Here is a 26,589-nt window from a genome sequence, read left to right as displayed (position 1 = left end):
ATCGGTAGCGATAGTGCCGGGATATATTTCATCCAGAAAATGCCAAAAATTAATTTCCTCAGGAGGCCGACGCGCCATTGCAGACACGCCCGGATATATACAAAGAGGCGGATATACGGAGATAGACTCGGCAGGTTCTGGTGCTCGGGTATACGGATATACGGGCGTCTCGATGACGCGTTATCAGATAGGTCGTCTTAAGACGGTCCAGGTGTTCACAGCGGGTTTCGAAATGGATGACGGCTTATCGGGTGCAGCATTGCTCATCCCAATTCCATATCATAGGGGAAAAGTGTCGTGTCTAATGTAGGTTGTTTGGCCGTGCCTTCAATGTCTTTTCAAATCTCTCGCAGTCTGGTCTGTTGAGCAGGTCTTCATTTTGACAAGAAACACAATTGACGCATAGCTAGGTACCAGTACTCACCCTTCTCGTTGTGGAAGACAAAGTGCAATGCCTTGAACCGCATGGGATCGGATCTCCCGGATTTGCCGGATTTGGACGTGCGCGAGTCGTGAGACGAGGTCGTCATGGTGCTTTCCACCGAGTAGCGGCGGCTTAACGACCCCTGCCGCAATGGAAGTTTGAGGGACTTTTTGCTCCTCTTAGGATCGTCAAACTCGGCCACTGTGACGATCAGTGTCCTGTAACCCGGGAGGGGGGGGAGGTTGGTCCTCGCGGGGCTCAGCATAACCTACCTTGCCAGTCCATGAAGCCAGGCAACATCCGTCCACCTCGATGAGAGGCAAAGTAGACAATGCTACGACGGCTGGCCACAGGGTCCTCTAAAATACGGACAGTTTCGAGGTCGCAATGGGTATCACCACCGTCGGTCTCGATGCGGCACACGTCTGCGTCGAATGTGATTTTACAGCCTAGCAAGATGCTTTGAAAGGTCATGAAGTCTATCATGGTTATCATCAGCACGGAAAGAGGGTCCTTTATGAGTGGGTGGTAAGAGCAGCGTCCTTACCTTCTTGGTCGTGACAGACATAGACCGGCGAGATATACCCTCTTTCGATCTTGCCGCTCTTGTTGATCTTGTATCGATGACCACCTTGGAAGTACAGTCGGTATGGACGTGAGGCTGTGCCCCCTTTTACCTGCCGGCTCGGGATGTACGGAATCAAAGAGGTCTGTGCTGACTTTCCGGGCTGCTGGTCGTACATCAGATGCGTCACTTTGGCTTGTCCACCCACTTCCGTGGCCTCTAGGAACTCGGCCTCGTGTGTATACGAATTGAAAAAGATGGTTATATTGCATGCAATGGCGCGATGGAGATGCTTGTCGGGTGAAACAGGATGCGGGAAAACACTGGGGAAAAAGGACAGCGGTTAGAAAAAGCCCGTAGCATCGGGGTCTAAATACAAACTCTTACACTTCGATCGGATGATTTGTAGCCACTGGGGTTCCGTAGCTGCGCTGCCTCGGCTCTATCACGGGATCAGGAGATGGAGGAATGACGGGCGGTGGTGACCTCGCTGTCTTTGCAGCTTTCTTTCCGGGAGGGGGCTCTGCTTCAGTCCTTGGCGGCTTGGTGGTAGGGAAATGCATCTGCTGGAATTCAAGCCAGCTGCTAAAATTCTCCCAGTCTTGCATAACATTGCTCAATGATTGCGTCTCCTCGTTGTGATGAAGAGTCTGAAAGGCGCGCTGACCTGGCACGGCGTCGGAGTCGAGACCTGCCTGCCCAAGCGCCTCCTTGACATCCCCGCCGATTTTGTTCAGAAAGCCAACCAGCGGCTCAATCGTTGCATCGGTATCGATGGTCTCCACAGTTCCTCTGCGGATCGGCGAGAACTGTCGGTGGCTGGGCGATGAGACGGATAGACTGGTATTGCGGCGCATCAGCAAATGGTCAAGTTTCAGTGAAGTACCTTGGATACGGTCTAGAGCTGCCGGGCTTTCGAGTCGTCCATGAGGCGACCAGAGTACATCCTCTTCGATAGCGGGGAAACTGTCGTGAAGCAGCAAGCGCTGTTTAAGTTGCTCCAGGAAATGCATATTCAAAGCGTTGTTATCATTCATATCATTCATATCTGGTAGACACAGCCGCAGGAGGATAGAAACTTGGTTGCTCATCGTCCTACGTGATCAGCAATCGTGGCAGAGAGCAACAAGTGCAGTCTTCAAGATCTTCGAGACAACAACGTACTTCAGAGTCCGGAGCATTTCCAGATTATCCAGGCGCGCCTGCTCCGTGTTTTTCATCACCGCAATATTCACATAACGGCTGAGATCCTCGCGCAGCTTTTGAGCCTCCGCCCGTTCGAGGGGCCAGGTGACTTGTTGGAAGAGGATGCGAACCCGCGCCGAGGCGGTGACCGACTCTGACTGTTGGGCGAGGCGTTTATGCTTGTCGATGAAACGGGTGCAGTCCTTGACGAGCGTGGTGTATCCGGATCCCAGGTGAGCCCCTGAGGCGGTCTCTTTGCCGTGAGCATCTTCTAACTGGGCCAGCAGACCCTTGACGACGGAGAACTCTTCCTTGAAGGCCGCAAAGTCGCTTTTTGCACTTTTGGGACCATCAGCGACACTCTCATAGATGTTCCAGGCAATGGTGGCACCCTGGATAAGATCTCCAATACTCCATCCGAAGCTCATTCCGCACGGTTCCTGTGGGGTAAGGGGGGGTGGATAGAACGATATATAGAACGATCAGAGTCACAACGAGACTGCACACGACTATTCCGATCTCGAACATTCACAGCTTCAGCTCAAGCGGCCATGTACGACTCCTCGTCGACAGCGGTATAGCCACTAGGTAGGTAGGTAGGTAGGTAAGTACCCGAGGGAGGGGATCACGGTGGCCTGGAGGCAGCTTGTTTGCTAACCACCGCCCACACGTGTATCCACGGCCAGTGGCAGGCACGCGACTACGCCAGGCCATTTCTCTCGGGGCATACCTACTAACGTAGGACATAATACCTCATACAGGCTCCCTTGGGTTCCCTTGGGTTCCCTTGGGCCCCCCTTGGCGACCAGCGAGCGTTTTTCGCAGGCAGTAACGAACTGCTCACCGGCCGGGGGGGATCAAGACCCAGAAATTTCCTTAGCACCGAAAGCTATGCGCCCGTGGGTGTCACCTGTCAACGTCTTTGGGGTGGCGCGGGTCGCGCACAGTCCCGATCGATTGGCTGGGAGGCTCTGGCCAGGGGGTGTCCCATGCAGGGGAGCCAAGGAGAATCCACGCTGCCCCGGGCCAATGGGGTTATTTCTGAGAGGAACGTGCTGCAGGGAGACGTCGAGCGCGATCGATCTGCTGTGTCGGATGTATTTTTGTCATTCAAGGCTGCCTGCTGGGGTTTCCTACTGGTTCAGTTAGGTAGGTACCTAGTACTCCAGTACTAGATACCTTACCTAGTTCCCCCCCTACAGAGTGTCTACGAAGTATGTACTGTGTACCTGTATGTGGTACAGAGACCCTGGATGGGACTCGGGGGGTATGGGAGCATCTGCATGCCTGGGCACAGGCTCGCAGCACGGGTAGTACCCACCAAAAGCAGGTACCTTGCCTGGAGGTACCACGACTAACTGCTTGGGGGGTGAGATACCGGCCGATTTAGTACCCACCTTTACGAAGTACCTGTATGTAGTACGCCTCTAGTATACCTTTGGTAGTAACGGGCAATACTATTTCCCTATGAGCCATGGCGGCTAGGCATATTCTCCGTCCCCTGTGTTAGAGGGAGCGCCTTGGGGCTCTGCTGGGCGCATCAGCCTCGCCCCCGGGAGCAAACACGAGGATGCACGATGGGGCTGTTCATGTAGCCTCGAGCGAGAATAAATTAAAAGGACGGGATCATCATGAGTGCCTTGGTCAAGGAGAGACACCACAGCATCGTCTATACGAATTATGGCCATCATTCCACGCGTCACGCTTCATTTGAATCCGTGGAGGAAGTATGAGGACTTCCACCACCACACCGTGAGTCGTGATTCCTGACTGCAGATGCTCTGGCTGATTGATTTTGTCCAGCTTGCCCAGAGACATGAGTACATGATCGGTCGCCTCGAGAATGCCCGTCGCAGAGAGTGGATGTGGGTGGTGGTGGTGGCGGGCATCGGCTTCTTCACAGATGCATATGCGGTGAGCGCTGGATATTGAGGGTTCAAGTGGAGCGGTTGCACTGACGGGCTGTTTGTTTCCCAGATATTTTCCGTCAACATGGTCATTCCCATGCTCGGCTATGTCTACTGGGGTCAGCGGGACGGGATGCCACACAGCTACCAAACTGCCATGAGTATCGTCACGCTTGGAGGCGCTTTGGTGGGCCAGATCGTCTTCGGCGTGGCCGCCGACATCTGGGGCCGGCGCAAGATGTATGGACTGGAGCTCGTCATATTAGTCTTCTCGACCCTCGGAGTCGCCATGGCGTCCTCCGGAGCCGAGAACTCCATGTCCATCATCGCCGTGCTTCTCTTTTGGCGCCTGGTCATGGGCATAGGTCTAGGAGCTGACTATCCATTGTCTGCCGTCATTTGCTCCGAGTATGCCCGTTCTTTTTTGTTCTGTTTTTTTTTTTTTTTCATAAGGACTTGTCCTTCCTGACAATCTGTACTAGGTTTGCTCCGACTCGATTCCGTGGTCGAATGCTGGCAGCGGTCTTCTTCTGTCAGTCTCTGGGCCAGCTTGCCGGGTGCCTTGTCGCGCTCGTCGCGGTGACCGGGTTTCGCCATAAACTGCCAAACGATCCTTCTTCAGAGGCCTGTGAAGCGGACTGCATCCGAACGGTCGACTCGATCTGGCGGCTCATCGTCGGTTTGGGAGCCGTCCCAGCCTTCATCGCCATGTGGTTCCGGTTGACCATCATCGAATCGCCGCGGTATACAGCAGAAGTCACGAAAAACACCCTTCAGGCCGCTGCAGATGTCTCCCACTTCTATGAGGCAGATCGTGATGACGAGCCCTCCGCCGCCCCGATCATTGACAATTGCCAGGACAACCGGGACTCGGCTGAATATCACGAGCTCTCTAACCCCAGCATCGATCATTGTCAGAATGACCAGGACTCGATCACCCGAGTTGATTCCCTGCAGATGCCACCTCCGGCCCTCGGCGATCCTTCCCAGGTGTCGCTAGCCGCATCGGAATCTGCTCTTCCACCATCCCTGCCAACGATGTGGAGAGACTTCAGGGTCTTCATTTCCAACAAACGAACCTACCGAGCTCTGCTTGCGACCTCTGCTTGTTGGTTCTGCCTTGACCTTCCCTTTTACGGCCTCGGCCTCATCACGCCCCGAATCGTCAACACCATCTGGTTCGGCAGCAAGATTCCCGAGACCAGTGTGTTCCAGTATCTCCTTCAAATCTCCTACCAAAGCATGGTCGTGGTCTCGTCCGGTGAGGTCGTGGGGAGTCTGCTCACCATCCTCACCATTGACAAACTTGGACGACGAAACATCCAACTGAACGGGTTTTTCTGGCTGTTCATCTTGACCATTGTCATCGGAACTTCTTTCAAGCACCTTGCAGATAGCAAGGATTCTTCTGCCTTGATCGTGCTCTATATTATATCGCAGATATTCTTCAATTTCGGTATGACCATCAGCCATCATCTTCTTTTTTTTTTTTTTTTTTTTTTTTTTTCCCTTATTTATAGTACTGACTTGGCATCGATGTAGGACCCAATACAACCACATACATTGTACGTTTTGTCAACCCACTTCTTGTGTTGGAAAGGGTCATTGCTAACTGGATGAAGATCCCTGCAGAACTTTTCCCCACCCGATTCCGCTGTACATGTCACGGCATCTCTGCGGCCGCCGGGAAACTGGGGTCGATTATCGCGCAGTGTTTTCTCAACTACGTGAGCTTCGGTCATGACGCGAACTGGGAGCATGTCCCAGACTGGCTGGGATACGCTTTGTTATGGTACTCCTCTTTCTCCTCCTTCTCCAACAATTTCCCGAGATGGATGTATACTGACTCCAATAGTTTATCCTTCTTCATGCTTGTCGGCCTCCTCGTCACGTACTTCTGTATCCCTGATATCCGGGATTCAAGCGGGCAGGTCAAATCCCTGGAAGAACTGTCAAGATTCCACGAGTTGGTAGTCGAAACTGCATCGGTGGACCAGGATATATGTTGAATTTGTTGATAGAATATGTAGTATATGTATTTTTTGGCTCCTAGACACAAGTACCAATAAGCTCTAGCTATTACACTCTAAAACCGCAGATCATCAACCCCTGTCGTAGTAAGAATACCACTCACTGGCCCTTAAAGCACTGGGGATAGCGTCATCGCGATACCCCACAGGGGCAACGCTGCGATAAGCAAAAATTCATTGCACAAGACCCACTTGGGCGCTGTCAATGCTTCATTCTCCGAGAAATTGCCGCCGGATCGTCGTTTGTCGCAGGGGAATAGGAAACAAGATTATTTCTGCAGGGATCCTTGCATCTAGTGGGCAGATCTGGAGCAGTAGAAATATGTAGGATGTGCGGAGGACAGAGTCGGATTTCGTTCTCTTTGTCTCGAGATTGACATGTGATTGCGGAGTCATGTGACGTAGTCTGGAGATTGCGATATCTCTTATATAAGCAAATCACATGTGCTGGCAGCTGGTGGAGATTCGTCAAACTGAGAGAGAAAAAAAAAAAAGAAACTTCATGTCGGCTACCAAGTAATAATCCAAAAACCTCCCTAACCCAGCCTATCCTCACCCTTCAACAATGAATGGATAAGCCTGCACACACAGCCCGCTAGAGGACCCCCTCACTGCTGGCCCGTGTCCAACGATAACAGCTGTGGAGGCGATGCTGCTAGACTCTAGTCGCGTCAGGAGAAAGAAAATCTTCCTCTAATCCCTGCCCCGCGAGAGGAGCTTCAAACGGAGCTACCTGTCCCCCTCTTCCCGTGTGAAATAACTCTCACTCGCCTCGCCCTCGCCTGTCCTGTTTCTCCTACGACTTCTCTCACTTGAACCACTGTATACGATAGGCGGCCGCCATGGAGAAACCGCCTGCGGTGGTTATCATCGCTCGGTAGGTAGTTCGGGGGCGTCTCCTTGTATTGTTGGTTGCCTGGCTGGTGGGATTTCCACCTTTCCTTCCTTCCATCCCTTGTTTTATCGATTGGGCTATTTCTTCTTCTTTCTTTCTTTCTTTCTTTCTTTCTCTTTTTTTACCTGAAATTGATTGCTAATAGAAACCTTTCTTTCTAGGCATGGTGCTCGATTGGACGCCGTCGATAAACAGTGGCATTTGACCTCTGCAACCCCCTACGATCCCCCCCTCACGTATGGAGGCTGGAACCAGTCTCGTGCTCTGGGGGCGCGCATCATCAGTCTGTTGCGTGCCCGGGAAGCATCAAACCCCAATACTCCATCGCATGATGTCGGCAAGAAAGATGCGGGGCGCGAAGCTCTGCTGGTGCCTACAAATCGCCCCCCCCGCAAGCACAAAGTGATCATCCATACCTCTCCCTACCTTCGCTGTCTCCAGACTGCGATCGCCGTTAGTGCTGGCATCAGCCAACATTATGGCGCTCCGGAAACCGCCCCGCAGATGCTTCGTTCGAGCTCGCTACCGGTCAATGCATCTGTTGCCGGTGCTCCCCCCGTCACACAGGGAATTCCGGAGGATGGGCCACTCGATGTGGGCGGCTCCTCTCCCCTTAGCCCGGACAACTTGAGCCCCGTAACTGCCCCGGGGGGAGCGAGGCCAACCCCGAGTGGCCATCGCTGCCTTTTACGGGTTGATGCTTTCCTAGGCGAGTGGCTGTCACCTGATTACTTTGACCAGATCACCCCACCACCCAACTCCGAAAGGATGGTGGCCGCGGCCAAGGAGGAGTTACTCCGCCACGAAGGGGAGATGGCGAGACCTACGGAGGGCCCCGACCGGCCTCTTCCCGGATACTTCCCGGGGGGCTGGGGTAGTCGGGCAAGCCCCATGCCCACGGTCTTCGATGAAGAGGCGCTGGAAGTAGAGCCCATTTCTTCTTCCACTGCTGCGACTACTACTACTACTAGCTTGGGGAGCAAAGGGCAGAGAACCCGCGCCGGCAGTCACGATACTCACCTTAGCCCCGTGAACAATCCACGAGCGAAGGGGTTCCTGAGTAAAATCAACACTGAGCTGAACGTGATCACAGATGGCGCATATGTGCCGCCCACTCCCACCTATGCCGTCTCGTCGTCACACCCCATCCCCGCGGGATATGTCACTCACGCGCGAGAGTCATGTGTCGATATCGACTATCGCTGGGACAGCATGCGCGAACCTCAGAACTGGGGAGATGGCGGCCAGCATGGAGAAGAGTGGAGCACCATGCACATGCGCCTCCGTAGCGGGCTGCAGAACATGATCGATTGGTATAGCCGGACCGACGATGCCAAATCCTCGCAGGACGAGGAGGACGATTCCACCGATACAGTTCTGATCATCATCACTCATGGCGCTGGATGTAATGCGTTGATCGGAGCTTTGACAGGCCATCCCGTTCTCCTCGACATTGGAATGGCTTCGCTCACCATGGCCGTGAGGAGAGATTCCTCTGAACCCTCGGGCTCAGACACGCTGTCTGACCACCACCACCGCCAACATCCACACCAAGAACACCACGTCCACCTCAATAACCACAATAACCATAACCACCATCACCACCACCACCTCAACAACAACAACAACAACAACAACAATGATCATCAGCAACATCGGCCCTTGCGTCATCAGAGAAAAGGTTCTATTCACCTGTCGATTTCTCATGACTACGATTTAAAACTGGTAGCCTCCAGTGATCACCTGCGAGCTGGAGGAAACCCAGCCCAGCTGCCATCGATGGCAGCCTCGCAGTCTTCTGGTTCCTACTCCTCATCACCCATTTCGTCGTATCGTCATCGTCTCGCAGCTCGATCAACATTGTCACAGGACCATTTCATGATCGGTCCATCTATCCCTCATGCTCCTAGTGGTCGCAGTTGGTCGCTCGCCATGCGACCATCAACCGCCCCTCGCGGGGCGTCTGGTCTTTGGGGCTCCATCTCTGCCAGCAGTGAAACAGTGATAGACCCTGCGGATGACATTGTGCCAAACTTTGGCGACCGACCAAAATCATCTGGCAACCTCGCGGAGCCGGACCACGGAGTGGATCCTGTCGATAGCGACCCGGTTGACGATTCCTCCTGGGGGCAGCAATTGCCTCATCGGACCCTGTCGCAGCGAGGACTCTGGGGCAGCGCCCCCACGCTGCAGGAGCGTGATGGCTCGATGAAACGACGATGGACAGTGACTGAGCGTCGCCCATTGTGAGCGGGCGGGCCACTCCCTGGCCACTCCCTACTTGTCATTGACGATCCCGAGATTTTCATCCACACCTCTTTATCCCCCGTATTTATTGATCCGCCTACCGATTTATGCCTCGATATGTATGTATTCATAGGCCATTCCTGGCCGGGAGCCTCAGGGAAAATTGAAATCATGTTCCGATCAACCCTTCTCTCATCACCACTTGATGATTCTATACCCACCCGCTTGCATGAATCAATGATTCTTTTTTTTTTTTGGATATATTACCCTCTGCGGAACTGCCCAGCTCTGTTTCATATACCACTCGGACAAAACTTACGACCAGTATAATTAGCCACTAAATTCAATTTTGTACAGACCTTGGGATAGCAAAATCTTCTCTTTTCTACTGTGATCTCATCGGTACCTAACAGGTCTCTCTTATCGATAACTACCTTAGGTACCTTTGCGATTAATACTGAGGCGGTCATTGGCCGACCCCTCCAGGGGCACAGATTCTCTTCCCCTCGCGTGTAACATTTCAGTTCTCTTGCTGTCTGTCTGTCCTCCTTCCCACACATCTCTCACAGTCACTTTGACTGCTCGCAGTATCTTCTGGCTGTCGTGTCTCTGCGAGGGAGAAAGATGGCAGGTATACAAACCGACGGCCTTTCCATCACCCACTCCTGTGACCGTACCGACGGACCAGACCTACGCTTGATCCACTTCAACGACGTTTACCATGTCGAGTGTGTCTTCTTTGTCTTCCCTGCTGTGAAATCAAGGAGTTCCTTTTGCTAATCCTTTTGCTAATCATGTCCTCGCCGTTGACAGACCTGGGTCTGCAGAACCCATCGGCGGGGTCCCCCGCTTTCAGTCGGTGATCAACTACTACCGCGATGGACCCCAATTCGTCTCGCAGCCCAGGATCCTGACTCTCTTCTCGGGGGATGTCTATAACCCCAGCCTGGAAAGCACGGTGACCAAGGGAAGACACATGGTGCCCTTTCTGAACAATGCGGGGACGGACGTTGCTTGTGTGGGAGTATGTAAACCGCATTTTCTCGTACTGTTTTGCGGAAGCCCGCGGATGGGGGAAGGGGAAGCCAAAATGCTGACGTGATGGTTGATTTTGCTCTTGTCTTCTTAGAACCACGACCTAGACTTTGGGGTCGCGCAATTCAGACATCTGCGCACGCAGTGCAAGTTCCCCTGGTTGCTGGCGAATGTGTTGGACCCCGCACTGGGGGAGGAGGAGCCGATCGCCAACTGTCTCAAGACGGTGATGTTGACTGCCTCGAATGGCGTAAAAGTGGGCGTCATTGGACTGGGGGAAAGGGAATGGTCTGTCTGCACATAGCAATTTGATCAACTGAGAGAGAGAGAGAGAGAGAGAGGTGACCGTGCTGACAGACAAGGCTGGAGACAATCAACTCCCTTCCTCCCGGGCTTATTTATCGATCCGCCTCGAAAACCGCGCTGGAACTGGCGCCTCAACTTCGCCAACAGGGAGCGGAGATCGTCATCGCCCTCACGCACCAGCGCGAGCCCAACGATATGAAGCTGGCCAAGTTGCTGCCCGCAGGTACGGTTGATCTTATTCTCGGCGGCCACGACCATTTCTACGGACACATGGTGGTGAATGGAACGCACATCCTACGTTCGGGAACAGACTTCAAGCAGCTCAGCTACATCGAGGCGTGGCGAAGATCTGATGGGGCCTCGTGGGACTTCAACATCACGCGCAGGGACATTGTGCGGTCCCTGCCTGAGGATCCGGCAAGCGTCGCCCTGGTGGCCAAATTGACGTCGTCCCTCAAGGTTAAGCTAGAGAAGCCGGTCGGCTACACGGTCACGCCGCTGGACGGCCGCTTCTCGACTGTCCGGCAGCGCGAGTCGAATCTGGGCAATTTCGTCTGCGATCTCATGCGCTTCTACCATGCGGCCGACTGCGCCATGATGGCAGGCGGGACCATCCGCGGCGACCAAATATACCCGCCAGGCATACTACGGCTCAAGGATCTGATGAATTGCTTCCCCTTTGAGGATCCGGTGGTTCTTCTGCGCGTCAGCGGGCGGGCACTCTTCGACGCCCTGGAGAACGGAGTCAGCCAGCTGCCCGCGCTAGAAGGCCGATTCGCACAGGTCTCCAACATCCGGTACGGGTTTCGGCCGGATGCACCCCCGGGGGCACGCCTCACCTACGCCACTGTCGGGGGGGAACCCATCTGCTTCGAGCGCGACTACCTGCTCGCGACGAGAGGGTACATGGGTCGCGGCAAGGACGGGTATACTTCGCTGCTTGTGCGGTCCGAGGGCGGGACGGTCGAGGAGATCGTCTGCGAAGAGAACGGGGTCCTGATCAGCACCATCCTACGCCAATACTTTCTAAGTCTGAAGGTGCTAGGCCGCTGGCGCCGCTGGAGCGCCAGTCTCCGTCGACACTGGGGATCCGTGCACCGCAACCTGCACAGCGATGGATGGCTGAAACCCCCGTCGACGCAATCGTCGCCCGTCTCAGAAAAGAAATTCACACACCAGCAACAACGGCCGTCTCTAGAGCGACGCGGTCGATCAGTCTACTACTACGGCCGGTTCCCGGAGAAAGACGCCCACCTGGAAGACGAAGAGACAACAGCAATGGACTCGGACTCGGACTCCGACCCGGACGTGCTGGTCTCGCCGCTCCCGACAGTCAACTACGTCACGCAACCGGCTTGCTCAGCGGCAGAAGAGGAGCGCCGCCTGCGCCTCGCAAGGCTGGTCACTCGGAAATGGATGCGGCTGGCGGGCGTGTCGCATCACCGCGACCGCGACATTGTCGGCGACGAAGACGACGAGGAGTTTACCCCGGCGTGGACCTCGGGTATTGCACCTCGACTGGAGGGGAGGATTGTGGAGGTGTCATAACTAGCCTCCTATATCTCCGTATACTTACTATATTGGAATAGACTACAGAGTACCCTTCTAGCCATTACGATCAATTCTGTAGTTGTAGTATATGCCAACTTCATCGGCACGACCAAGTGGTATCCTAACAGTGTATCTAATGTATCTAGGTATCAGGTATCAAGTATCTAAGGTATCTCAAGATTATTCAAAGTGAAGGGGGGGGGGAAAAAGTTATTGAGCCCCCGCGGGCCTCGCGCCCGATAGATTGACGACACGCCCGCCCGCCACCGCCGCAGCAAAGGGGTTGGCCCGCGCAGCAGCAGACTCAGGCGACGGGACCTGCACCCATCCCGGGACGAGGGCGTCGTCGCGTTCGCGCGCGTAGATGGTGCTCCAGACCGGGGGGAATCCCGTGGGGAGGGCGCCCTTGAGGCGGGCGCCGGGGATGGCAAAGCGCGGGTTGCGGTGTGTGAGGTAGCCGCGCATCAGGGCCTGGGTCAATAGCGAGGCGAGGATGGATTCGATCTCGTCCATCATTGGCGACGACTCTTGCGTTTCTCCCCCTTGGTCGGGTCGGTCCGGGTACGGGTTTAGTTCGAGAGAAGTGTAGTCCGTGTCGAGCCTTCCGTCGACTAGTGTCCCCGGGGCGTTGGCGCGATATGTCCCTTGTGCGTCAAAGTAGCCCTCGGGGCAGAGGTAGTCGGCGTATTTGGAGAAGGGATCTTCTGCCGTTTCTGCCGGGGGGGTCGGCAGAGCTGGGGAGGCGTTGGTAATAAGCCCTGCAAAGTCCGGGTCTGCAGGTTTGCAAATTATCTGCGAGCCGTATTTGCTGTGACTGGGTTGGTTTCCTGGCTTGGCATTCATTGAGAGTGGTTTGAAGGGCGAAGCACTGTGTTGGGACTGGAGCCACCGCACGGCGGCTTCCAGTTTATGCAGGTAGAGGAAAGGCGGGGGTCCGCGCGAAGCCTGGGGAGCCGGATCGCCGTGGAAGCCACCGTGGATGAAGACCTTGCGGGCGAGGGAGCGCCAGACGAGAATCTCGCAACGGTTGCGCAGCGGGAGCAGGACGCCCTTGCGGGCTAGCCACTCGGTGGCAGGGGAGTCGCCGGCGAGGTGTTGGCGGAAGGCGATGTAGTCGCCACGGGCGACGAGCCGGCATACGGGGACAAAGTGGTTCGCCAGCCCTTGGGCTTCTGGTCGTTCTAGCAACTGTCGAGACGGGAACCGGCCCATGATGATGTTGCAAGGGATGAGATAGGTGAGGATGAGGTGCCGCTGTTTGAGTGCCTGTCGATGGCACTGGTCGTAGGCAGCCTGGAGGGCGATCTGCGCAGGGAAGAAGAGGTTGTTCGAAAAGAGGTATCGTCCGAGGTAGTAGAGATAGGTGACACGCTGCGAGGCCGGAAAGTAGGTCAGGGGAGGCGATTGGGCGCTGATACTGGCAAACATCTGCTCCGCGTTTCGTAATTTTCCGCACTACCTCGTCAACGCTTGCTTTCTGCACACCGATCTGCTTTCTTTCCGACCTACCTGGAATAGCAGCTTCAGACACAGGTTGGCCATCAGGTAGATGCCCAGCCGCTTGCCCTCCGGTTTCCCATGCACGCCGGGCGTTCCGCTGCGATCGGTCAGGCATTTGATGAACGCCTCGCGCACAACGTTAGCCGACTTCTCGACCAGTGTGACCTTCTCCACGTTCTCTTCCGAGCCTCCTTCCAGTCGCAGCAGGTGTGCAATCAGCTCCGGTCGGCGATCGAGCCCCATGGCCAACTTGGCGAGAACCTTGGAGAGATATAGGACGGTCGGCAAGACAATAACGCCCATCTGGCTGTCACCGAGCGCCAGGACACATTGGCTGGAGAGCGGAATGAATCAGAGTCGCAGTCGTAGAGATGGGACGGGATCCCCCGGGCATGCGACTTACTTGACGAGCGCCTTGAGCAGGTTATACGTTTCCAGGAGGTTCTCGAGATTGACGTCGCGCAGGAAGGTGAAGTACAGCTTGACAAAGGTAGGAAACGCTGTCCAGGTAGAGGCACCGCTGCCGCCGCTGCCGCCTTTGGACCGCGGGCCACTGACAAGGGCCTCGCAGCGGCGCAGCAGCGCTGCGTCGCTCTGCGGATCGTCGGCCGGGTACCGCTGGCGCAGCTCGTCGACCATCTGCGTGTAGATAGGAGGCAGCGGAGGTTCGATCTGCAGAAAGTCCTGCAGCTTAGGCCCGTCGCGGGTCTTGACAAAGTCGGCGAGGCTGCTCAGGAAGCGGTCGAGCACGGAGGAAGACGCCATGGCGGCGGCGGAGGAGGATGAAGCCGGATCTGCCTCGGCGCGGGCGTGGTATCGATGTCTAAGATGGAGAAGCAGGTGTGCCAGGGCGACGCATGATGCCCGTAAGCTGTCAAGGTCGACTTCTGGTGGATGGGATGAAGACGAGGCGAGGATCACGTCGAGGGCGGAGAGGGAGTCACGTGGCACAGCGAGGGGAAAATTGAAATCGGGAAATCAATAGAGAAAATCGCTGCAATTCGAATATTTATTGGTTAAGATATATATTTATTATTCTTGGATTATTCTTCTATTGTTCTATTATTACTCTGATATCTGTTCTTATTACTCTATGTTCATGAGTTTCTTGTTTTTCGTATATACGATAGTATTCGAGTCAATATATATAGCTACTACCAGTAACTATAGTATCTACCTACTTAATAGGTACTAAGTATACTCTGTACTGTATCAATTATAATACTCTGTATATTGAAAAACAGAATTTGCAAAGGATTTTCATTTCTACTCTCCTGTCATGTGATTCAGGCCATGGTCACATGGGATGGTGGCATAAGAAAGGAAAGAGCGTGAAAATGCCTCATCTCCAACGTCAAGATTCAACCTCTGCCATCTGCCTCTTGTTTCCAGCCAGCTGTGCCATGCTTGGGGCTTGGCTATGCCCTGAGATTGATCATGTTGCGCCTATCGAATCATCATACTTTCGCTTTACAATCTATTCTCACTGACCGTGCTACTGATTTGGATTTAGGGAGAATCCAAGGGACTGAGAAGAGGTGCGAGTTTCGATTCTATGGGGAACTAGTTATATGTCTATTGGACTGATTATGTGCAATGGTAGACTACTTTTACACCCGGGCAAACAGCTTCTTGTCAAGCCTGATCTTGGCGATAAAGGTCAGGACAACTCCGAATAGCACCACCACGCCACAGAAAACAGCTGCCGAAGTGTATGAGCCCGAATTCTCGATCAGTGCCCCGGTGATTGGGGAGCCCGTCAGACCGGCGACGGCGACAATGGTCATTCCCATCCCCAGGTAGGTCCCCATGTTGCGTGGATCGGGGGTAACCTGCGCGATGCACGGGGACATCAACGAGACGATACCCCCAGAGAACAGACCGTACAGGGCGCCAAATGCGAGGATGGATGCGTTGGACTTGCATGCCGGCCAGCACAGGAGCAAAATGCCGGTCACGATCCCCTCGACGCAGAGGGTGTTGAATCGGCCAATCTTGTCGGCCAGAAACCCGGGGAGAACCCTACCAAAGAATGATGCTGCGTTGAGGACGGAAAGAACATAGGAAGACAGATTTGAGCTCATCCCATGCAGCTGGGCATATTGCGGCAGGTAGAAGAACGGAGTGAACATACCCCACATCATGAAAAATATGGAAAAGGTGATGAGTGTGTATGGTAAGTGCAGAAAAGCGCGAGGCAATAAGATCTTCCCTGCTCGTGGCGGAAGACGGCCCTTGATGGCCACGCAGGCGATTGACAACAAAACGAGAATCAAGAACCCCATGATGCGTACCGTCCAGGCGAATCCCAGGGACGGGTTCCGAAGCATCCTGCTGATCGCAATGGGGAACAATACACCTCCTAGAGATGACCCGGAGACTGTCACGCCCAGAGCGGCGGCTCGTCGCGCGTGGAAGTAGTGACCAACACAGGCCATCGACGGGGCAAAGACGGTCCCGTTGGCGATGCCGCCCAGAATCGCCTGGGCCAGCATCAGCTGGTAGTATTTCGTACAGAGCGAGGTCAACATGACCGACAAGACAGACAACATGCAAGGAAGATACAAGATCTGCAAGGTAAATACCAGTCAGTTCTCTTCTTATCATCATCATCACCATCATCACCATCATCATCGAAGGATGTCATACCACAGCGCCAAATCTATCAAACAATGGACCTCCCACTATACCGCCGGCAAAGAGGAAAAACACTTGTACAGATCCAATCCAGGCTATCGTCGATGACGCTTCTCCCGCGAGGAGATGCTTCGTATAATAATCCTGGTACACTCTATCCGCATTCAGAGATTAGCAGTCGATCTTCTTGGAACCACAAAACAAGAGCCATCAAGACACCCACCCATAGCCATTCAAATACCCAAAAGAGCTGAACGACACGCACCAGGCACCCAGCACGACGAGCCATGCCCGCAGGCCACCTTCAGGGAACTTCGGCGGAGCAGGCTGGGGGCAACCCTGCTCCTCCACGATGGGAGATCTGTCTTTAGATTGGTCATCCATGATTCAAACGAGCGTTTCTCTTCTGCTAAATGAAGAAAGATGTCCATCCTGTCCAGTCTTGGTGAGGACTCTTGATATATTTGTCTGGAGCGGATATGTCTGTTTCCCAATCCGGTAAAGTTCGGAGCCGACGGCTCCCGTGACTCCGAAGGGACGGACTCTGCCTGCTCCATTATTGTTGCCTCCAACGACGTCTTTCTTAACAAATTCGCGGACTTTCCTCCACGCTGCTGATACGAAACTCCGAATCTGCCTCCGATGGACGCCAGAATGAGCGCCAGATACAGCATCATGCGGGTGAACCCGCATCCAGCCGCGACACAGAGTCGCCGACGCCGGCCGCCACTCTCGTGCGAGCGGTGCCGCAGGCGCAAGGTCAAGTGTAACCGGCTCAGTCCGTGTAACCAGTGCCTTAAATCCGGCTCGGAGAACTCGTGTTCTTATCTGCCAATTTTGGAGAAGGAGAACGACCACGGCGTGGTTGTGTCCGTGACGGCTCCAGCGGCAGATACGAGGCCGGACGACTGCTCCTCCTCCGAGGCATCGCAAAGCAACCCCCCTCAGGCTGCAGCTGCGGCTGATATATTGAATGGCGTACCAGACACTAAAAGCACCAAGGGCTTCTTCGAATCGCTTCCGAAAATATGCTTCCGTGGGAAGGAGGGGCGTACCAGATTCTTCGGCAGGAGCCATTGGGTCCCGACCCTGGTGATGGTAAGACACTTTGATTTATGCCATCTGTAATTGCGCACAGATCAAATGTAAACCGCTCTTGTCTAGTTCACCGATATCATGGCCTATCTGGAGACCTACCGTCAAACCAAGTCGAAGTGTCCTGGCGTAGATCACGCCGTATACAAGTCGATGAAACGGCTGAAGCAACAGATCCAGACGCAGCTCCAGGACCACACCCAGATTTGCCAGCAGCTTCCTGCATCCCGGCTGGAGGAACTGATCCCGCCACGTGAGCAGGCGGACGAGCTTGTTCAATTGTACTTGTCGACCTTTGCGACTACGTTTTGCGTGCTTGACATCCCCCGATTCCGCGAGGAATACGAAGCCTTTTGGACGGGTCGCGAGAAGCACCTAGGCTCTCCTGATGCCTTTGTTGCAAAGCTGTTGGCTCTCATGGCATGCGTCGGCAGTTTGTCGTCCGAGTCAATCGCCCATGTTGGCCACGGCTGGATCTATGCAACGCTGTCCTGGATCCTGTCGACAAACAGCTATACCTCGCTCAGCCTCGACATGATTCAGATCAAATGTCTGCTGTTGATCGCGCGGCAGGCTATTGCGTACGGGGGTGACCTCGCATGGATCAGCGCAAGTGCCCTGTTGCGAGAAGCTATGGCCGCTGGTTTGCATCGTGACCCCTCCAAGTTTGCCAAAGTCTCAAAACCTTGCGCGGCGCTTCGACGGCGGTTATGGTGGACAATCATCGAACTTGACCTCCAGACCTCGCTCGATAATGGCGTGCCTCCGTCAATATCCTGTGATGAGTTTGACTGTCCCCTTCCATCGGTAGACATAGAAGAGGGCGGCGGCAACGAAGACGATGAAGGAAATGACAATAACGACGACGAAGGCACAACCGGGAATATCTTTCAGATCGCGCTGTCCTATACCTTACCTGCGAGAATGAACATCTCCAAAACCGTCAATGGTATCAACATGCATCTAGAATATGACGAGGTCTTGAGACTGAGTAAGGAACTTCTTCGAGATCTGCGGAAAGCACCGCCCGGGCTGCGGATCGATCAAGCTCCCGGTCGTGACGGGCCCTTTTCCGACTTCCAGAAATCCCTCTTTCGCTTCCTCACATACCGCGTTCTCCTGGTTCTACATCGCCCCTTTGTGCTTGCTTATTGCGACACTCCGGATGAACGGTTTCTCTACTCGCGAATGATCTGTCGGGATGCCAGTCTTGCCCTGTTGGCTCAACTGGATGCGTCCTCAACCCTAGATCCGGACACCCCCCCGGCTTACCCTTACCTGTTACGACTTCGGGGAGGGATGTTCTGTGATGAAATATTCCATGCGGCCTTGATGATCTGCCTCGAGTGCCGCCTGCAATCGGAGGATGAAACCATCTCGCCTCTCCCAGGCATAGGACCGACTCTGCCAGGACTGCTACACGCCAATTCCCCCGCCTGCTATCAGAACGATGCCGTCCTCCTGCGAGTGGAGAATACGATTCGGTATTTTGAACACAAAGTCCAGACCGAGAAGCGAGCATGCAAATCTCTAGTCTTTCTCAACATGGCCCTGGCTTCCGCGACTTGGCATCTTTCCCGTCTGCAGCAGGATCAGGCCCACCCGGCCGCGAGTCGAGAGGTCATTGCGTTCATCCGGGAAGCAAGCAATCGAGCGTCACAACGCTGCCATGAACTCCTGTTAGCTGGGTGGACGTCGCCGGCATCCCCACAGAACGAAAGGGAGTCAACCGACAAGGTACTGTTGCCGCGAGGTTTTCTTTCTTTCTTTTTTTCTGCTCACTAGATACTGACAAAGATCCGATAATAGCAGGTCTTTCACGATCCTATGAACATGTATCATCCAGATCCATCGTGGCTAGCTATGCCCCCTGCGCAGACAGGCGAAGATACAGAGTCCCCGGATGACCCCTGGGTAGGTGGTGTCCTACCCCCTACCCCCTTATTGAGCCCCAACCCGAGTTCGCACTGATCACAGATAGGGCATGATCGACGCGGGTGCGGCTTCTCTGTTCGATTTTTCTGTCCTGGGGGTTGACGACCTTTGGCATTGGGACAACAGTTTACTATAAGACAATGGTTTCCTGTAAGATACCGATTTACTATGAGACAGACGATCTCCATCTGATCTGTACTACGGACTGTGCTTAGATCTCTGACAGCCGATGAGACATGCCGAGATATATCATAGTGTTCACCAAGTATAGTAACAAGCTGACCACCCTCTAGTTAGATCAAACATTCTCGGAGTCTAGACCGAGACGACCATCAGCCCTGTGACAAATCCATTCAACTAATTAGTAGCTCACTAATTTCACCCCCACTGATGCCCAGCATGGGTGGGTGACGCATAGCCACTGTGTCAGCATGTCTAACTGGATAAAGAAGGAGAGCAGACGAAACATTCCCTGTCATGTTACCAGGGTCAGGCCATACTCTGTGGAGTTGTTCATTATGGAGTAAGTACGGAGACTCCGGATGGAGATACCGTGGAGTCATACCCGGAAGTTTCCGACAGCACTCGATCTTAGAGGTAATCGAGATTTCATGGTATAATTACTAGTATATTATATTTATTTAGAGGTAGTAAATACAGCCTACATATATCTATAGGCATGACTGGTATATCTAATCTAAGATCTATATCATTGATGGCCGTGCGAGCACCGTGCGTTCCGAGATTTCCGAAATCACAATAACAATAACAACAATAGCAATTCTATAGTTATTATCAACTCGAATTACTCCGTACGTGCGTTCTGTGTACGGAGTAACGACCAGCCGCCAAGTCTAGTAGTCAGAGGCCTCAGCAGAGGTCTGATTGGTATATAGTTCATAATCTAGCCCTACTTGAAGATAAGCACTGCATATGCAGTAAAGAGATTTCCTTCGTGCTCGGACCCGACTGTACCTCTCTACGGAATAGTCGGGACGCCACAACACATGGTATAAGACAGTAGTTCAGTGACTACGACTGTAGTAAGTATTCTTAAATACAGGATCTACAAGCGACGACGCGTCAGAAAGGATTCCCCCCCCCCCACTCGTTCAGGTATGGGCTGATCACATCGTCACCGTGATATGCCCTGATCTCCCTCTTCCCTGGCCCAATGACTCGCAAAGTAAGTCCGAGCTCTATAGTTAGTCAGTGAGATGGCTGACAGGGGCTAGAGATTTGAGCAGGGATCAGAATTTTCACACTACTACATACTAATTAGTCTAATTAGTTAGTTACTTCATAGTTAACTGACTACTAACTACATAGTAGTTACTACTTCGTACGCATACGAGTACGAAGTACACAAGCCGAACAATTGTGTAGTACATAGTACTGTAGACTTGATCAGAACCGAAATTACGCCGAATGCTTCATTAGTACATAGTATCAAAGGGTATAATACATATTCAGAATATTGCACTGGCTGGGTCCTCGCGGACCACCACGTCGACGTGTTTCATGATCCCACCGCCCCTCTGCAGGATTTGAGCCGGCGTCTCGTCGTACATCATTTCCATTTCGTCAAGGTGTCGACTGTACCGACCACTGCGCAGTCCGTAGGTTGCGGCCTTCTGCTTGGTAGAAGCGTTGAACAGATTCGCCACGGCGACAACAAACAGCGACCGCAAACAGGGAATCGACGCCGTGATGATCACAATCGCCGCCTCGATGTATACCCACCGCAGCAGGGTGACTTGGTCGACGGTGGGATCGGACGTCCTGGCGATGGTGGTGATCAGCACCGTTTTTACCACGGAAGCAATCATAGCGCTGGGTTTTCATTAGTCTCAGTCTTGTAGAAATAGTTTAGTGTGGGAATTGATTTGTCCTTACAACAAGCCTAACCCGAGGAGACACGCAAGGGCAATCTTCACCCGGAGCTTGAGCTGCAGACTCCAGAAGGTATACGTCGGATAGACGGCGAGAAAGAGGTCGCAGGCCGTGTTGAAACCTATTCATGGTTAGAGAGAGAACTATTCACTGGAGACTCTCAGTAAAGAGGGTGTTCACTTACACCCCTGGAAGTAACCATAGTCGATCTGAATCCATCGACTCATACACTTGGTCTGTGATAAGCCGGCGTCAAAGACAGCCGCCACGTTTCCCCCGCACTCGAAAAACATAAGAAAGATAGAGACGACATTGATGGCGATCTGGCCCGCGACCAACGCCCAGAAGACATGCTGGATGATGGAATTCCGCGGCAGCAATCGTCGCACATAGAGGATGAAGGAGACGCGGCCGCTGGTGCCGCACAAGATGCCCATCGTTCCGGTAACGCAATAGAATATGATGGCTTTGACTGCGCGCGCATGTGGGATCGAGGTGTAGCGGTGACCCAGGCCGTGATCAACGGCAACCGTCGCGGTTGCTGAGCCGACCATGAAAAACACCTGCCGTGCATGAGATTGAATGGTTTTTTTTTTTTACACAGGACAAGAGCTTGGGGATTTACCAGCGCGACGACCATCACGGCATCATCTGAGCTCAGATGGCCGATCTTCCATTTCGCGAGCCCCCGGAGCCCAATGAACATGGCGGAGACAACGGACAGTGTCCAAAGAGTGATCAGCAGCCCAGTGCCGGAGTTGTAGCTGTCGTACGCCGAGGACGTGGCCATCTTGAGTGGTTAATGAGCGAATATCCGAGGTTGGGAAGAACTCAAGGATGGTTGGAAGACAAACGCACACTCCCTCCCTTCCCTTCCCTCCGGCCCCCAGCTTTCGTCCAGAGGAGAGATGATATAGTCCATTTGTCTCTCGGCTTAATCCGGGCGAGAGAATCTGGCTCGGCATTCGAGCCAGCCTTGCTCCAGAACAGGCCATCTCGTAAGGCCTAGGTTTTCTGTACTCTCGGGAAAAGGCCGGCGGGCATGACTCGGAGTGCAGCAAAACATCCTTGTACCTGCTGCAGGTCCGGAGGTATTGCTAAATGATTTCACTTCATCTTCCATCTTACTGGGAAAAAATCTTCTTTCCCTTTCCTTTCCCTCTCTTTCATCTTCTCCTTTCATCCGTCTCTCTCTCTCTCTCTCTCTCTCTTTCTATCAATCAAAACATCACCATGAACCAATTTCCTCCCGGGACCGTCCGTCTCGAGGACCGGCAAAACCAACATCTGATCCTATCGCCGCAGCCGACGAGTGATCCGAATGAACCATTGGCGGGGATTCCCTTCCTTCACCCCTCTCCCCCCCTCTATTTTTGGCCATTTTTAACGAAAATTCGTTAATAGAATTGGTCAGCTAGTCGTAAAACAGTCCAAATGTCCTTGCTATGTCTGTACACAATCATGTGTTTCGCGGGGTACGCAAGATGGATCTTATGTCATACTCGTACTCCATGTCCATTGATTGTATAGGCTGAATGTGATGACTCCCGTCTGGGAGGACCTGCTCGAGGACCGGGGCTTCAGCTTCACGCTGCTTGACAATACGAATGCGACCAATTTCGCGGCCTTGTCAGTCGGCTGCTAATTCTTTGTCCCCTTTGCGTCGCGCTTCGGGCGTCGCCAGGTCTATATCGTCACCTCCCTGATTCTCCTTGCCGTTGCCATCTGGCAGGCAAAGATGAAGACAAAGGAAGACCTGTTCGGCTCCCAGGCTTGTGGCCGGTCTGGCGGGTGCGGTCAGCGAGTCCTTGTTTCAGGTCACTGTTGCGGATCTGTTTTATGTTCACCAGCGGGGGACGATGAACGGCATCTACCTCGTCATAGTGACTATTGGTGTAAGCCTGTATCCTATTGTCTGGCATGGACCTTCAAATGGTTAATTAGGATGTAGAACTGCCTGGATCCTGTGGCTTCGGGATATGTTGCTGTCTCTCAAGGCTGGCAGTGGTCGTTCTGGTGGTGTGCCATCTTCATGGGCATCACCGCTGTCCTATTGATCTTCATTCTCGAAGAGTCCAAATGGAAGCCTTCAATACGTCAGCAAGGTGGGAATGATGGTCGTAGCTTGAGTGCTGCTGTCAAAGCTGCCGAGGCCGGTGCCCTTGAGATGGAATCGCCCGACTCATTACGCGACAACCCACCAGACTCGTCGAGATCGACCATTCGATCCCTATGCGCAGCTATCTCGAACGTCACCCATTCGTCCAACCTGCCAAGGTACTCAAATGGTCCCAGTTTATCATGAACTACAAGGAACCCGTGGCCATTCTCATGGAGTTCGCCGTCGTCGCGTTCACGGCCGTCCAGTACGGCTTCAATATCGCTTGCCTGGCCATCCTGGTCATCAACCAGTCTACCTTGTACTCGGAGAGCCCGTATCTGTTCTCAACCATCCAGATCGGAAACATGAACCTCCCCACTGCGATCGGCAGTCTGCTGGGTGCTCTCTTCGGCGGTCCTATCATTGATCTGTTTCTCATCCGTCTGGCGAAACGCAACGGCGGGATCTATGAGCCCGAGATGCGTCTGTATCTGTACTGCATCCCTGCGCTATCGATGGTGGCGGGGATTTTCTTCTTCGGTCTCACCATCGCCAAGGGTGAATCCTGGATCTTGAACGCCGTTGGTGCAGCGTTTATGGGCGGTGGTCAGGGAGGCATGTGTGACATGTTGTTGGCTTACTTGCAGGACTCGTACAGAGATGTATGTCTTCCTTTCTCTCCCTTTCTTCTTCTTCTCCCCTTTTCTCGTCTTTTCTGACTCATAGATGACTGGCGCCGCCCTCGTCCCCGTCGCCTTCGTCTGCGGGACAATCCTCGTCTTCCCTGTCCCGTATTGGCGGTCCTGTATGGGCACGTACAACATGTTCGTTCTCGTGGGATGTCTCTCAGTCTTCGTGTCCTCGCTGCATATCCCCATAGCCATCTTCGGCAAGAAGAGTCGGATCGCCCGGGCAGAGAAGTATGCTGCGTATCCCAAGCAGCATCAGTAGATCAGTACTAGACCATTAAACAGATAGATGAACTCTCTGGTGAAGGTTAGGCAGCGAAAGAGAATAGAAAAGAGACGGACAGGGAAAGCGAAATTCTGTCAAGTGTCGCTTAGCAAGTCACATGGTCAACGGCAGGTGATCTCCCTTTCTGGAAAGGGAAATCAGACACATGACGTCACCTGATTTATGCATTCATGGACGGCATAAAAGTTACTGTTTATGAAGTATATGCTAGATGTATATATACTGCAATATCATTGCTTGGTCAATTCATTAGTCTATAGGAATATACACTAGCCAAACAAGTTCTATTCTCGAATATCTCTGTCAATTATCTTGGCCGCCCAAAGACACTTTTCATCCTGCAACGTCGGCGCAATCAGTTGGATCGCGCAGGGGGCCTTGTCCATGCTCTCGGGGTCGTCTATCATATCAGAGAGCGTTTGTATCTATAGTTATAGGGTGAGATGAACTTACAGCTGGGTTGCACCCCGTCTGACACGGCGAAAGGCTCGGGATCTAATTCTTTGGACGCCCGACCAAACGGGATTATGCACGCGGGATACTATCTTGAATTAGACATGGACTGCCACTTTGAAATGATTGATCGAAAAGTATAAGGACTCACGTTGAGTAGATTCCATGCTAATGTATAAGGCGGCCATCCGTAGGTATCATGCGGCACGGCGGTATTCTGTGCTCCAGGGCCGAGGATAATATCCAGCCGGTGCTCGACCCACGTCTTCCGCCAGTACTCGGCATATGCCTCGCGTGCAGTGTGCAGCAGGTGCATCTTCTCGAACGGCTCCAGCGCCATGTCCACGGGCAACGGGCCAGTGAACACAGGGGACGAGCGCTGGGCGACCGAGGCGATGGTCGGCTCACCGCTGTCGCCAATGTAGTCGTGCGACGGCCCGTAGATGAAGAACTGCAGAGCTAACCGGTTGGCGTAGGCGAGGGTATGTTCTTCGGTCTCCGGGGCCGGGAGACGCACGACCCGATGGCCCTTCCGCTCCAAGTTCGCGATGGCCGTCTCGAGCGTGCGCCGCACAGGCGGATGCAGGGGGAACCATGGATCCTCTGCCGGCACGCCGACGGTGAGGGTTCGGGCCGGGGCGGCAACCAGGGAACTGTTCCAGGGCACCGCGAGGGCGGTCACATCGTAAGACCAGGGCTGGTGACCGTCGGCCAGAACGGTCGACAGGAACAGCTCGATGTCGTCGAGAGTCTGTGCTAGGGGACCAGCCGATGCGATGATGCGCGCGAGACCCGTTTTCCGTTTCAACGCCTGACCGGCTGGTGGGACTCGATCGGCCGACGGCTTGAAGCCGTACACCCCGCAGCATAGCGCAGGGATACGGATCGAGCCAGCTACGTCGCTACCCACGCCTAGGATAGAACCCCGGAAGGCGATGAGAGCACCCTCTCCGCCCGTGGACCCGCCCGCCGTGAGCCGCGTGTTGTGTGGGTTCAACGTACGGCCAAAGATGTTGTTTTCGGAATCCGCAGTCTGCTAACGGTTACCTTTCGTCAAATCATACATAAAACCATATCACCAAAGGCGGGGGGATACCATCATAGTCTGTGGGATGTTGGTCTTGACATACAACACCGCCCCCAGGTCCAAGAGCAGGTCGACAATGGCCGAGTTGGCCGTCGCAGGAGGCACAGCCAGCAGCGAGACATACCCGATGGTCGCCTGCAGGCCCTTGACGTTGAAACAGTCCTTGATACTGATAGGCAGACCATGAAGGGGGCCTAACGTTGTGCCTGTGCGCTTCAAGTGGTCGTCGGCGTGCTGGGCGCGCTCCAGAGCGGCGGGGAAAAACGTCTCGGTCAAACAACTGGTCTAGACAATGGTAAGAAATCCAAATGAACAAAAGAATATTATAGTTCTAGAGAGAGAAGAGATGGTAGACCAGCTGTTGGGCAATGGCTGCTCGCTTGCAAAACGCCGTCGTCACTGCCACCGAGGTGACAGTCCCGGCCGCCAGCTGAGCCAGTAGCTCTCGCGCCGTATAATTCTCTGTCAAATCCAGTTCCAATGGCGACAGAAGTCCGCTCTTACGGGGAATATCTGCTTCGATCAAATCGACTCCGTGTGCAGAGTCCAGGGCGAGCGAGTCAAGCAGGGACTGGCTGAGACGCCATTCGGAGGGGATCTTATCTGCGCATTCCTGTTGTTTTTTGGCGACCAGTGGCTGCCACTCCGTCTGGTATTTCTCGGGGTTCGTCGGGGGGGTGACAGAGTCAAAGCGTGGATCAGACATGGGAGATTTGAAATGAGAGAGACAATAATGGACAGGGGTGGAGAGAGAGAGAGAAAGAGGGG

The 26,589-nt window shown here is 53.8% G+C and overlaps 11 protein-coding genes across 11 annotated transcripts; 6 read left to right on the top strand and 5 right to left on the bottom strand.

Annotated features, from left to right (window-relative positions):
* Window positions 1-327: 327 nt before the first annotated feature.
* On the bottom strand, window positions 328-2,602 carry ASPZODRAFT_139444 (hypothetical protein; the record flags this gene model as incomplete). Its single annotated transcript, XM_022724554.1, has 6 exons — window positions 328-359; window positions 425-625; window positions 697-903; window positions 972-1,312; window positions 1,377-2,084; window positions 2,154-2,602. The coding sequence occupies 6 exons, from the start codon at window positions 2,600-2,602 to the stop codon at window positions 328-330; spliced, it is 1,938 nt and encodes a 645-aa protein (XP_022584631.1).
* A 1,238-nt stretch (window positions 2,603-3,840) lies between these two features.
* On the top strand, window positions 3,841-6,332 carry ASPZODRAFT_89971 (hypothetical protein). Its single transcript, XM_022730383.1, has 7 exons — window positions 3,841-3,926; window positions 3,978-4,088; window positions 4,152-4,489; window positions 4,564-5,537; window positions 5,624-5,646; window positions 5,704-5,873; window positions 5,937-6,332. Exons 1-7 carry the CDS (start codon window positions 3,855-3,857, stop codon window positions 6,088-6,090), a joined length of 1,842 nt encoding a protein of 613 aa, XP_022584630.1. The 5' UTR covers window positions 3,841-3,854; the 3' UTR covers window positions 6,091-6,332.
* A 517-nt stretch (window positions 6,333-6,849) lies between these two features.
* ASPZODRAFT_128730 (hypothetical protein) lies at window positions 6,850-9,324 on the top strand. Its single transcript, XM_022722102.1, has 2 exons — window positions 6,850-6,988; window positions 7,168-9,324. Exons 1-2 carry the CDS (start codon window positions 6,954-6,956, stop codon window positions 9,254-9,256), a joined length of 2,124 nt encoding a protein of 707 aa, XP_022584629.1. The 5' UTR covers window positions 6,850-6,953; the 3' UTR covers window positions 9,257-9,324.
* A 355-nt stretch (window positions 9,325-9,679) lies between these two features.
* On the top strand, window positions 9,680-10,691 carry ASPZODRAFT_1109296 (hypothetical protein). The gene is made up of 4 exons (XM_022721009.1): window positions 9,680-9,821; window positions 9,878-9,981; window positions 10,067-10,277; window positions 10,383-10,691. The coding sequence occupies exons 2-4, from the start codon at window positions 9,878-9,880 to the stop codon at window positions 10,590-10,592; spliced, it is 525 nt and encodes a 174-aa protein (XP_022584628.1). The 5' UTR covers window positions 9,680-9,821; the 3' UTR covers window positions 10,593-10,691.
* ASPZODRAFT_128727 (hypothetical protein) lies at window positions 10,439-12,202 on the top strand. The gene has a single exon (XM_022722101.1). The coding sequence runs from the start codon at window positions 10,790-10,792 to the stop codon at window positions 12,140-12,142; it is 1,353 nt and encodes a 450-aa protein (XP_022584627.1). The 5' UTR covers window positions 10,439-10,789; the 3' UTR covers window positions 12,143-12,202.
* Window positions 12,203-12,355: 153 nt separating this feature from the next.
* On the bottom strand, window positions 12,356-14,640 carry ASPZODRAFT_89964 (hypothetical protein; the record flags this gene model as incomplete). Its single annotated transcript, XM_022730382.1, has 3 exons — window positions 14,049-14,640; window positions 13,655-13,979; window positions 12,356-13,600 (listed from the first exon to the last, which is right to left on the bottom strand). Exons 1-3 carry the CDS (start codon window positions 14,408-14,410, stop codon window positions 12,356-12,358), a joined length of 1,932 nt encoding a protein of 643 aa, XP_022584626.1. The 5' UTR covers window positions 14,411-14,640.
* Window positions 14,641-15,255: 615 nt separating this feature from the next.
* On the bottom strand, window positions 15,256-16,666 carry ASPZODRAFT_89959 (hypothetical protein; the record flags this gene model as incomplete). The annotated part of the gene is made up of 3 exons (XM_022730381.1): window positions 15,256-16,215; window positions 16,295-16,436; window positions 16,506-16,666. The coding sequence occupies 3 exons, from the start codon at window positions 16,664-16,666 to the stop codon at window positions 15,256-15,258; spliced, it is 1,263 nt and encodes a 420-aa protein (XP_022584625.1).
* Window positions 16,667-16,957: 291 nt separating this feature from the next.
* On the top strand, window positions 16,958-19,162 carry ASPZODRAFT_58967 (hypothetical protein; the record flags this gene model as incomplete). The annotated part of the gene is made up of 2 exons (XM_022728813.1): window positions 16,958-17,380; window positions 17,447-19,162. 2 exons carry the CDS (start codon window positions 16,958-16,960, stop codon window positions 19,160-19,162), a joined length of 2,139 nt encoding a protein of 712 aa, XP_022584624.1.
* Window positions 19,163-20,412: 1,250 nt separating this feature from the next.
* Window positions 20,413-21,995, bottom strand: ASPZODRAFT_128718 (hypothetical protein; the record flags this gene model as incomplete). Its single annotated transcript, XM_022722100.1, has 4 exons — window positions 20,413-21,145; window positions 21,209-21,326; window positions 21,390-21,768; window positions 21,831-21,995. The coding sequence occupies 4 exons, from the start codon at window positions 21,993-21,995 to the stop codon at window positions 20,782-20,784; spliced, it is 1,026 nt and encodes a 341-aa protein (XP_022584623.1). The 3' UTR covers window positions 20,413-20,781.
* Window positions 21,996-22,438: 443 nt separating this feature from the next.
* On the top strand, window positions 22,439-24,257 carry ASPZODRAFT_149519 (hypothetical protein; the record flags this gene model as incomplete). The annotated part of the gene is made up of 7 exons (XM_022725493.1): window positions 22,439-22,537; window positions 22,610-22,680; window positions 22,736-22,834; window positions 22,977-23,100; window positions 23,157-23,301; window positions 23,373-23,968; window positions 24,033-24,257. 7 exons carry the CDS (start codon window positions 22,439-22,441, stop codon window positions 24,255-24,257), a joined length of 1,359 nt encoding a protein of 452 aa, XP_022584622.1.
* Window positions 24,258-24,565: 308 nt separating this feature from the next.
* ASPZODRAFT_89951 (hypothetical protein) lies at window positions 24,566-26,527 on the bottom strand (the record flags this gene model as incomplete). Its single annotated transcript, XM_022730380.1, has 5 exons — window positions 24,566-24,681; window positions 24,735-24,822; window positions 24,886-25,767; window positions 25,831-26,106; window positions 26,177-26,527. The coding sequence occupies 5 exons, from the start codon at window positions 26,525-26,527 to the stop codon at window positions 24,566-24,568; spliced, it is 1,713 nt and encodes a 570-aa protein (XP_022584621.1).
* Window positions 26,528-26,589: the final 62 nt, after the last annotated feature.

Source organism: Penicilliopsis zonata (genome assembly GCF_001890105.1).
Source record: "Penicilliopsis zonata CBS 506.65 unplaced genomic scaffold ASPZOscaffold_2, whole genome shotgun sequence".
Classification (NCBI taxonomy): Eukaryota; Fungi; Ascomycota; class Eurotiomycetes; order Eurotiales; family Aspergillaceae; genus Penicilliopsis; species Penicilliopsis zonata.
This window is presented reverse-complemented; position numbering and strand designations above follow the sequence as displayed.

Bases quoted from the DNA above. Each gene is read 5' to 3' on its own strand.
- ASPZODRAFT_128727 (XM_022722101.1), top strand. From the start codon at position 10,790: ATGAAGCTGGCCAAGTTGCTGCCCGCAGGTACGGTTGATCTTATTCTC.
- ASPZODRAFT_1109296 (XM_022721009.1), top strand. From the start codon at position 9,878: ATGGCAGGTATACAAACCGACGGCCTTTCCATCACCCACTCCTGTGAC. The intron at 9,982-10,066 runs GTGTGTCTTCTT...CGCCGTTGACAG, and splicing joins AACGACGTTTACCATGTCGA to ACCTGGGTCTGCAGAACCCA. The intron at 10,278-10,382 runs GTATGTAAACCG...TTGTCTTCTTAG, and splicing joins CGGACGTTGCTTGTGTGGGA to AACCACGACCTAGACTTTGG.
- ASPZODRAFT_128730 (XM_022722102.1), top strand. From the start codon at position 6,954: ATGGAGAAACCGCCTGCGGTGGTTATCATCGCTCG. The intron at 6,989-7,167 runs GTAGGTAGTTCG...CTTTCTTTCTAG, and splicing joins GCGGTGGTTATCATCGCTCG to GCATGGTGCTCGATTGGACG.
- ASPZODRAFT_89971 (XM_022730383.1), top strand. From the start codon at position 3,855: ATGGCCATCATTCCACGCGTCACGCTTCATTTGAATCCGTGGAGGAAG. The intron at 4,089-4,151 runs GTGAGCGCTGGA...TTTGTTTCCCAG, and splicing joins TCTTCACAGATGCATATGCG to ATATTTTCCGTCAACATGGT. The intron at 5,647-5,703 runs GTACGTTTTGTC...AACTGGATGAAG, and splicing joins CCAATACAACCACATACATT to ATCCCTGCAGAACTTTTCCC.